Genomic DNA, 11,286 nt, shown 5'->3' on the forward strand with positions numbered 1-11,286 from the left:
TTAGAAAACTGCTCTTAGCAAAAACAGACATATTCTCACTCAAAAACAATTGAGGTGATTCTGGAGCAAGTAAAAGTATTTACAGAATAATAATAAAAATACAAATGCATTCAGCTCCATTTTCACGCATTTCTTCCATGTGATGGTTTTTCCACTGGTGGCATCCTTTGTAACTGATCACAGAGTCAGAGCTAGAACAGCAGGTCTGAACCTAGAGCTCCACCCACACGTCACTTATTTACTGTTGCGTTCATGGTCTCCAAAAGGGAGCGTCAATTTAAAACTGGTCACGAATTCTATATGATGCACTAATTGAAACTGGTCTGCCACCTTTATCTGACTAGTTTCCATTAGCAGGTATTAAATGTCTTAGAATTTTGTGCATTATGTCTTATATTCTTATAATTCCCTCATGAGAAAATAAAGTTTTAAAAAAACTCTATATCAGCCACTGAAAACCATCTCAATTTCACCCCAGGATGCAAACTTAAGCTGATGATAAACGGGCAACTTTTTGAGCAATGTTGCTGGGCAATTGCTAGTGGCAAGTCTGACTATGTTTTGAACGGATAGCGGCGGTACAGGGCGGGTGGTGGAGTAATCTTTACTCATTACCATTGACGGCAATGTTTCTCTTCACGATTGCTCTAAAAGTTGCTGTGTGTATCATCAACTTTACTTTGCTTGTAGCAACACAGAGCGTTGTGACATCCAGCTCCATCTTTTACATATATATATATATATATATATATATATATATATATATATATATATATATATATATATACATATATATATATCTCTCTCTCTCTCTCTCTCTCTCTCTCTCTCTCTCTCTCTCTCTCTCTATATATATATATATATATATATATATATATATACACACACACACACACACACACACACACACACACACACACACACACACACACACATATATCTATATATATATCTATCTATCTATATATCTCTATATCTATATATATCTATCTCTATATCTCTATATCTATCTATCTCTATATCTATCTATCTCTATATCTATCTATCTCTATCTATCTATCTATCTATCTATCTATCTATCTCTATATCTCTATATCTATCTATCTATATATATATATATAGCAGCACTTTTGTTTCTAGTCACAGTGAGCCTGCTCAGCTGTCAGGGCACATCCTCTGTATTGGATTTATTAAAAAAACTAAAACCTCATCCTGCCCACCTGCTCCTCCTTACAAGAGGGCTAAATCTGCAGTCATGGAGAGCCAACATTAGGGCACACTGTACAGGAGAGATTTTTTTATGGCACAGAGCCTGACAAAGTCAAGGAAGTTTCAGATAATGATGGGATGAAATGTCCCTGATGGTATTATTCTTTATTATTTCATTGTCCTCCTGACAGATTATTTTCTGAATGTATTTCCTCAGCTAGTTGAAATGAAACAATGACTGACTAAAATTTGCAACAATAGATTGTTTTCAGTCACTTGTGGGCAGCGAAACAAGCTGTGAACACAACATTGGCATATTGTCACCTCTTAAGTTGATATGGCAAACTTGTTAGCTGCGGATGCAGGTTATAATTCTCTGCAGGTTTATCACTACAAGCCATCTGTTTCACATTGTCACATTGTCATTTAATACATTAATATCGATTATCGCTGCTTTAATAGTTAAGTTAATTGTGTAGGATCGGTAGCACCTTTAATATTTTGCTGGGCAATTTTAGGACCTGGACCAAGATCCTAAACATATAGCTAAAAGCCATCAATCCACTGATTTTGGGTGGCAAACAGTGAAATGCACTTGACAAACCAATGTGTCTGTGTTTCCTTTGCTGAAGACCAGTCTAAAGGTAAAGACACATAGTTGGTTGCTGTAAATGTCTTGTGGAGCATATAGGGAGGGCGAGCCCATTCTCATTGCAGGGTGTTCAATATCAATGCTTTCAGAAAAAGTGACAAAACACTCTGGGGCATCCCGTACAGACCAGAAGTGCTAGTTAGCTAGCCTGATAGCTAGGTACGTTCGGGATAAAGGTGTTGACAGCCCCCTGAAGCCTCTACCCTTACCACAACCATCAGAAATGTTAGAACCTAAACCTAAGTCACTGACTTTATGCATGTCGACCGGCTAACCCTACAGCTGCTAACAGGTAGGGTTAGCCTCCCTTGTGTTGCTGCAACGTAGCAAACGGGGGCATTTCATACGATTTAACATCATAGCGATTGTTTAGTTTCATATCCACTGTGCAGAGCCAAAATAACAAACTACATAGAGCACCCTGGAGGTCTTTGATATTTTTCCCTTCTTTTTTTTGTGGCTATTCAGCCTAGCAGAGTACATGTGATTGACATGAAATGCTAATGTGCAGCAGCTTTAGGTCACTTAGCGTGTCTTACCATGGGCTCATGGTATGGCAACACAAGGCTGTCGTAGCCTATATGAATTAATTCTAATTTGATGAGTATTTAGAGTATTTGTTCTTTGTGTTATTTATCTTATTTATTTATCTTAATTTGTGCGTGATCGCAAAAGAAAAGTCTGTATCATACACAACCTTTCCCATCAGCTACACTCCACTCACCACAAAGGGGTTTCACCCCTTTTCAAAATGCATGGTATTTCCAGTGATAGTGTACTGTGGACAATAGAATTACCTATACCATTTTGAATAAACTATTTCATCCAAAGTCAATTGTAAAAAAGTGTCAATGTGTTAAGAGAAAGAGGGAAATTCTGTCATTTGTTATGATGCTCACCCAGTTATTCAAACACAAACACATTCTTTCTCTCTCTCTCCTGCCTCAGACTCTCAATATGGTAATCTGCCCTAGACTTTGACTGTGTGCCATCTTATCAGCCCTCGGCAGAGCGCTGGGATTCAGTCGGCTACAAGTCATGTCATTCTTTGGTATCACTTCATACACGACTCTTTAAAGGCTCGAATGTCTGAAAAGGTCAAATGGTCAGAAGTTTTTCATACTGCTTCTTGGTTTGCCACATTTTATAGCCAGGAAGACAACTGACCGGCATATGTGTGTGATGTTAAAGAAACATAGAAACAAAATGCACATTTGCAAAGTTCAAATATTAACTGTGTTGCATTTTGGTCTTATGTGTGAAAATTCTGCGGCCGTCCTAATATGAAACAGTAAAGCACCTTTTTGGTCTAAATTGAAGCCATTTTGCTTCAAGGTCAAACAAGGATGTATTCTTTTCACTCAAGATTCACTGTAAACCAGCAGCAGTATCAAATGCCTCTCACCCTTTTTGCATTCAAAAGTGTTTTATACCATGTACCTGTGCCTGATAAAAGCCCTCTTATCAGGCAGAGACAACTTGTTGCATTTACTGCTTGGTTTTAATAGTGTAGGAATGGATGCATTCATCATACTTTGTCAATGCTTAATTAATGCCATTACACAAAGACACCTCCAGGTAGAGAAATGTGGAAAGAGGAGTGTCATCAGGGACGCATTAAATAATTTCCACCTCTTAACATAAGAATGCTGTCATCTCTGGCTTTGACACTGCAGAGATTTCTGTAACATTTTTACTTTCATCCTTAAAATCTCAGTCTTAATCTGATTAAAAATCTGATTTATACTACTTTCCATCATTCTGGATGCTTAAAATGATTTTATAAAATTATTAATACACGAATTTTGACTTGCAAGCAAGTGTACTTTTGTGACCCCAAGCTCTTGAATAGAAGAAGGACTCAGTTATCATGGCAACTTGTGGAATGCAAATCATATTATGATTGTCAGTTTGGATTGGCATGTTGTGAGATTATTCTGTTTGTCTAAGAGTTTTAGAGGCCATGGCATTGGACCTGAGATAGACCAGAGTACCAACACGCACACAGGGGAGAATGTGAATCATTTAGAATGATGCTTTAAGAATTAGCAATGAGCTTCACTGTTTCAAATAATCTCTGGAAAGTCATTTTGCAGATGTGATCATTTTTCAGGCCAAATTTGGGGGACCAAATTTAGGGGCATGGAGAAATACAGGCTGCAAAAATGTAATACACTTAGTTAAAGGTGGAGTAGGTGACTTTGGACAACTAGCGAGAGATAGTTAGATTTAGAATGTATCTAATTGAAAAAGTCAAACATGTGCATTGAGTGCGTGGGCAGAGTGTGCGCCAGCCGGTCGTTTAATTCCAACCTAATGAAATTATTGGTCTTGCTTATTACAGTCCTGCAACAGCCATAGATACCGGATATTTTTTCATTTTCAAGAGAATTTCAATAAAATTTGAATCTGAAATAAATAGCCTATGCCAGCTTTATTTTTTCAAATAATGACAATATCAAGGCAGGGGCTAATTGTTGTACTTGGTTGGATGGTTTGGAATAATTCTGATGATTCAACTGAATTGAATTCAGATGTTTTGGGAAATAACAGATATCAAAAGGGACTTAAACATAAAGGATTAGGCCCTTGTAGTATCCCTTCCATTTATTGTGTAATGTATTATTAACACTATAGGACATATATTGTACATAGTACCTGGAAACCTTACTAAAACTATTGTTTTAATGGTAGGATGTAGACTATCAGCATAGCAAAGTTCATGCAATATTAATATTCTGAACAACAGCAAATGTTAAATGTTAAATGATGCACATGATGCCTTCTCTATATGTGGCCACTGCATGTGTCTGCAAAGATATTGCATTACAGAGCAGAAGATTAATGAGACACATCCAGAAGCAACAAAGCAGTTCTCCTGAAAGCCCCTGGTGTTTGGACCAAATCTCCAGGCTACCTATTGTTTCTCAAATGGAAGGATGCACTGAACTCCATGAAGTCAGTACCTGGCGGCAGTCTGCCCCTCATATATAGTCCAGGTTGGATTGTGAGCTTGCCAGGATGCTTCCTCTGTGAATGGCTTGTTTGAAAGCACATAGGTGGGAGAGAGAGTTATTCATTTGTACGGTGGGTAGACACTGAAATCCAAATTGCCCACAAATAGCAGTGCAGGGGTCTGTTGGGATGGGGTAGGGGGGTATTTTTTGTATTTTCAAGAATTGGAAACGTCAAATTTACACAATGGCTGTCCACTTGGAAATGTTGGCATGCAGAGAACACACTTAAGGTAGCCCTATGTTTCTCTGGACAAGGTTACATATAATAAATGAAGAATGTATAACAAAAGGATACACCCATGGCCTTTGTCTAATAGGTTTTACTAAAATGATTCTTCTTGTTCTAAAGGAAACAATTACATGCTATACTTTCTCTGTTTGAGTGCACAAATATGGCAAATAGATGAACATTGATCTTCTCTTATTCTTTGTCCTTTTTAATGTTTGGTGCCATACAAGTAATGAAGAGGAGCTTATTTTTACTTACATGACTCTCTTATATATTGAACTTATTTTTTTCTGCTGACAGAATTCTGCTTTAAAAATATCCTCTCAGATACCAAGGTATGAGATTTTCTATCTAGATTAGTGACAGCAGCTTCTCAGGTGGAATAGTTGAACTGTTGTATTTGGATTTAAATTACAGTTCAGGGAATGTGTTTGTAATTCAGTGCAGCCTGAACATTTTATCAAAACTGGGAGAAACAAATAACTGTAACTGCCCCTGTGAAGCACAAACACTGCAAGTGTTTAACTGTTTAAATTAAACTGTGGTAATGTAGTTGGAAACACTAAACTGAAGAAGTTTATTGAAATAGTGAATTTGAAAATAAATTTTCATTTGCTGACATGTTTCTGTGGATACATTTACCAAGTACTGCGTCCTGAAAATCTGCATGCATCCCCTTTTATAAGCAGTACCTGTTGGTATGTTGCATTGCTGGTATTACTGCAGCAGAGATCTAGCCTGGATGAGTAACATGAAGATGTTTCAGTGGACCTTATATGGTTTTGGAATTTATTCTAGATATTTGTGTGTGGGGATCTGGTAATAGTTGTGAGGACTCAAATGCAAGTAGTCTTGCAACATACAAAACACGTTCGGCAACAGGTAAACAGCCAGCAGCTGTTTACCTGTTGCCGAACGTGTGCCAACTGAGAACAGGGAGGGGTTGTTACAAGCAGGCAGAGACAAAGGCTGGAATGCTAAGGCTGAAGAACAACATATGATCTGTCAAAGGTAGCAGACAGACAGGTAGTTTCAAAGTCTGACACTCTGGGGGCCCCTTTTAAAAAACTGTAATATTTTCTTCTGAATAGATAGAAAGTGCAAGTGTTCCACAAAGGTAAAAACCATAGTAATGTTGAAAATAGGGGTGATGGCGCATATATAAAATGCTTGCCTTGGGTGTGGGGGACCTAGGTTCAATTCCCACTTTGAGACATCCACCATTGTGTCCCTGAGCAAGACACTTAACTCCTAGTTGCTCCAGAGGCGTGTGACCTCTGACATGTATAGCAATTTTAAGTTGCTTTGGATAAAAGCATCAGCTAAATGTAAAATGTTTGTGCTCAATAAACAGTAAGTAAAAAAAAAGATGTTCTCTGCAAGTATTGCAAATCATAGAAGGATCCTAGGTAATAATAGTGCTGACAATATGACACTGTCATTAAAAATTATACTCAACTTCAGAACTTTAAAACAAAAGTGTGTCTATGAAAAGTTATTCTAATTTTATCACAAATACATCACAATAAAAAATGGTAAAAGGGCCTCACAGAGAGGAATCTCCCTTATAAACAAGCAGCCACAAACACATACAGAGAGAGAGAGAGAGACAGAGAGAGAGAGAGTCATAAACATCAATGTAAGGTTTCCAAAAATGTTCATATTGTGAATACTGAACTCAACAAAGCAAAAATGTGTTATCAGTTCCGTGTTGCAATTTTTAAGAGAAAGAATAAAGTCAGCTAATTAGACTATCCTATAGTCCCAGCACTGCTACAAAGAACCTTGTTCCTGCCATTTTTACGGCAGAGACCTTGGGATTACTATCAGTCTTTGTTAGTTGGATCTGAGCTAACGATGCTGAGGCGGGTCAGAAGTTCTGAAATATAGCCAGGAGTAAGGACATGCAAAGATGTGAAAACAAACAAAACAGAATTCTGAAATTAATTTTAGTCTACCAACTTCCGGCTGAGTCACTGTCATTAACCTGGTCTGAGGGCAGTCGTACTCAATATTAGATAATGTGGAAGCTTACCATATGCATTTGAAACAACAGGAGCTTTAGAGGGGTGGCCAAAGATGCAAATAGTTGGTCCTTTTCTATCGAGTGAGGCACTTTCAGGATTTAGAGGCCAGTATTGCTCAAGACTATGACCAGGTAAAGGAGATTCCGAGCTGCAATGGACTTAATACATTTAGCATAGCGCAACGTTTCCATAACTGGACTTTCGAAAATGGGATAACTCCCCATTCAGACATGCCCCACCCAACCCATAAAGAGCCTGTAGCTTCTGTCCAGTCTAGGTAATGTGTGTTCTGCCAGAAAGGTCCCAAACCCGCCAGCCCTCACTCTAGTCTCCGAAACAGAATTTTTAATCAACCTGTTCAGCAACGAGGATACCTGCACCCAGAATGTTAATGTAATGCACCCAGTGTTATTGCTGTGGAATGTTGGACCATATCTCATGGCGGTGTGAAAAGCCCGATGAGCAAATGGCCACAGCGAAGTACGCCAGTAGCCCACACATCCACTGTGCTGCCCTCCTGTGGGAAAGTGGAGAGTGCTTGTGCCCAGTAATGGTGAATCAGTGTGATGTAGAAGCCTTGCTTAATTCTGGAAGTGCCAGGATCCTGGAATTGGAGTCTGTGTTGGAGGCATCTTCCCTTGCTCAAGGCGAACAAGTTCCAGTTATTTGTGTCTGTAGAGACACCTGCGAATACCCAACAATAGTGAGGAAGCTAATGACAACTAATGGCTCATTTAATGTTGAGCCTGGAGTAATCAAGACCCATCAAGTTCCAGTCCAGGTTGGTTGTGAATTCCCTGCCATTCCACTGCTGTGGAGGGAAGTCAAAAGAATCTCAGTCCAGTACCCTGAAAAAATGGTAAAATGAATAAATCCTATCCTACCTATCCTAATGGATAATCTTGCCAAGTCATGCTTTTCCCCACCAGTTTTAGCCCAAGCATTTGCAGTAGTTTTGCTGAATCAATTCTAGGGGAATTGAGCAGCACGCCCAAACAACCTGGGCCAAGTGAAGATGACGCTGTTGGCCCTAGAGAAATACCACCCCTTACAGATTAGTATGTGTTGAAAAAATAATTTTATCCGGGTTCAAGTGTGATGAAGAAGTTTCGGAGACTGATGAAGACTGAACATAGCAAGGTTTAATGAGACTCGACCGAGGAGATACAGTGTTAGCGTCCAACGTGCAACACATGCAATGCCCAGACCAAATCTGAAGAATACTGTCTGGGGATATTTATCCTTGGTAGACCTACAGAGATTCACTAAGTGTCCAAATACCATTATTGTTCACCCCTCTATACATGTGTGAAGAGTCTATTTGTTATTGGGTCAAATCAAGAAATGTGTCCTTCAAGCCACATGCAACACATCAAAGTACCAACCAGTCTGTCTGATGTTTAGATTCCAATGCTTCCTTATATTGAAATCTATTACTATTCATGTTACACTCTAATCTGTGGAGCCAGTATGTTATTGTAAAAAATCTTGGAAGATTCAACCTTGTAAGAGAATACCAATATCTGCTAGCCTGAGCTACAGACTACAGGCGTCAGGCTGAACACTAGTTAGACGTCCCTAAAAAGGACAATTATAAGAGAAAGAACTAGAGCTGTAAGGTCAGTGAACACACACTTGTGGGGTCAGCTAATGACTCCAAGCTAGACCTGTCCTACCTTTCCCAGTTTTATCAATTAAGCCCCCTATTAATTTCTTTTAATAGTATGGAATAACAAAGTTACTAGACCCACCTTTTGTGATTCATAGAAAAAAATGTCCAGGTCCAAAAGGGGGTACCAGGTTAACTCTTTCCTATTCTCAGTTTGCTGTGAAACATGGCCAGGTAATTGAGTCCAAAAGTGCCTGGTCAAGTCCCATTATCCTGACAGACAACACACTATGCTTCTGTAATTATTTCAACATATTCCACGTCTTGTGTCGATGAGCTAACTGAAACTCTTGGCAATGCATGATTCATAACCACCCATGATCTCATAAAGGGGTATTGGCATGTTCTCTTGTCTGTAGGATGAAAGGAGAAGCTTGATGGATCAGGTACTTAAACCCCATCAAGAATATGCATCTGTCTATTTAGAAGTTTGTTATTCCGACAAGCTGACTTGATGGCGACTCCCAAGCTGCCCTTCAGAAGCGTTTGGCAAACTGACATCAATAAAAAGTTTATGGTCCAGATGGATGCCTCTCGGGTGGGTCTTGATTTTGTGCAAGCCAAAATCAATGAAGATGGGAAACACCTAGTTCTTCATTTAAGTCTGAAGTTGCTGCCAGCCTTTAAACTTCTTTGTCACTCACAGTATGGGACAGTGGCAAGTGGAAATTGTATAACAATAGGCTATATGACAATTGATAAATCATCAGTAGTAGGCACTTTAGAAAACGGATAACCCAATGTAAAGAGAATTTTAACCTAATAAAAGACAGAAAAAAATAAATGAAATAGAATAAAATATGTAAGGGTAGTTTCTGTTTGCTTTTTCATATACTTCAGTGGTTTGCAGTGCAGTGCTAGTTCTCTCATAAAACCCACCAATAAGGGTTGTATCTCACAGTTGTTTTCAATTGTTAACCTGCATTGGTCAATACTGAAGTCAAACTCTTCACACAGTCAGTGAAACATAGGTGTATGTGGACCAAACTGTGAATCATTTTTCATTGCTTTCTCACAAAATGCATTCAAAGACCACTTTCTCCAAAATCCACAATCACTCTTTTCTTATTACTTCTTCACCACCTGCAAAACAGTATATTTGCAACCCATTTCAGATGCTAACACACTTTGTCCAAAACAAACTGTGACAGCCTGAGGCCTGGGGGTTGGCCTGTTCTCTGTCCTTTTCTTTTCAGGTCTGTCTTCCTGTTTGGTTGGACACACCCACTGTTCGTAAACGTGATTGCAGCCAGCTGTTTAAGTCCTTAAAAAGCTGTGGTGAACGAAGATGGTTCCTCCTCGCGACCTCTCTCCTGGAAGGCGGGTGCCTTTCAGGAGCTCCTTTTCTTTTGGTTGTTTGCTTTGAGTATGATGAGTTCAAGTTTACTTGTGTTTTGAGTTAATTATAAGTTAAGGTAATTTTAATAAAACCTTATGATTCATTTAAACTGTTTGCTGCGTGGACCTTCCCTCTTTGTTATGTTCTTCCACGAGCTGGGCATAATAAAACTCAAAACAGAATGATTGCAAATTTCCCTCAAATGTTAGCAAAACATTTTTGTACATTTTATGTTTACGTCTATGTGCATAAAGAAATGTGTCTACTGTTTTGAATGTGATTTTATGGTACAACTGCAAGCTGGGTGTAAAGCAGGGCATGTTGCTTGTATTTTAGCAGAATTGGTTCAATGGGTTGGTACATCAATTAAAGGTTTTGGTGTGTCTCAGGTACCAGTGTTACGGTGGAAACAACTGAGAAACTGTGGTACAGCACTGAAATTGAAGAAACTAAATTACTGAATGCAGTGATTCATGAGATTGGTCAGGATTCACAGTTGTGGTTTTACTGCATGTACTGTAATTTGTTGACAGAGCATGTCACTGTGATGCAGGAAAAAAAAACACTATTATACAGTACTGTACAACATAACCGAAACAATTAAAAAATTAAAGCTGCAAGCAGCGTTGGGCGGGCCCTCGCACTTGTAAGCGCGTCCGCGCGTGAGCCGGCCGAGTTGCACATTCTGGAGTTCTGCCGGTGCGGCTGTGAATTTCCTACGTGTTTCCGACGCCGCATGAATGTGCTATATGTCACTTCCTGTGTCCCCTATGTGGAGCTACATAGCACTTGCCGCTATGAATATAAATCGGTATTGACGTGTAGATGTCTGCGGGGTGGGACAGTTATCAAGCACGTAAAGTTTGTTTCAGATGTGAACATGTACACTGAACAATAATGTACCCAAACAATAAAATAAATTCCTTTTATATTTCCCTGCCTTGTAGTTTATGTGTACATACAGAGGAAGAATGTGAGAACAGCACACATTTCATCTTTACTGTGTGTTAGAGCATGGGAGAACAGTGGATACTTTTAATACAGCCCACACCCCTAATACTGTGTAACTATAACAAGTAGAGAACAGAAGAAAAAGATGTTCTTTCTTTACAACTGTCTGCATAGCTTATTCATATTGTGTAAT

At 39.0% G+C, this 11,286-nt stretch overlaps 1 protein-coding gene across 1 annotated transcript in view; it reads left to right on the top strand.

Moving 5' to 3' along the window:
* The first annotated feature begins 7,600 nt into the window (after window positions 1-7,600).
* The window catches only part of LOC123969646 (alpha-1D adrenergic receptor-like), a 6,158-nt gene continuing 2,472 nt past the window's right edge, over window positions 7,601-11,286 (top strand). Inside the window, exon 1 of the mRNA XM_046047228.1 lies at window positions 7,601-7,781. Coding sequence (XP_045903184.1) covers window positions 7,601-7,781 — 181 coding nt within the window. The remainder of the gene's footprint in view (window positions 7,782-11,286) is intronic.

Source organism: Micropterus dolomieu, linkage group LG04, assembly GCF_021292245.1.
Source record: "Micropterus dolomieu isolate WLL.071019.BEF.003 ecotype Adirondacks linkage group LG04, ASM2129224v1, whole genome shotgun sequence".
NCBI classification, from domain to species: domain Eukaryota; kingdom Metazoa; phylum Chordata; class Actinopteri; order Centrarchiformes; family Centrarchidae; genus Micropterus; species Micropterus dolomieu.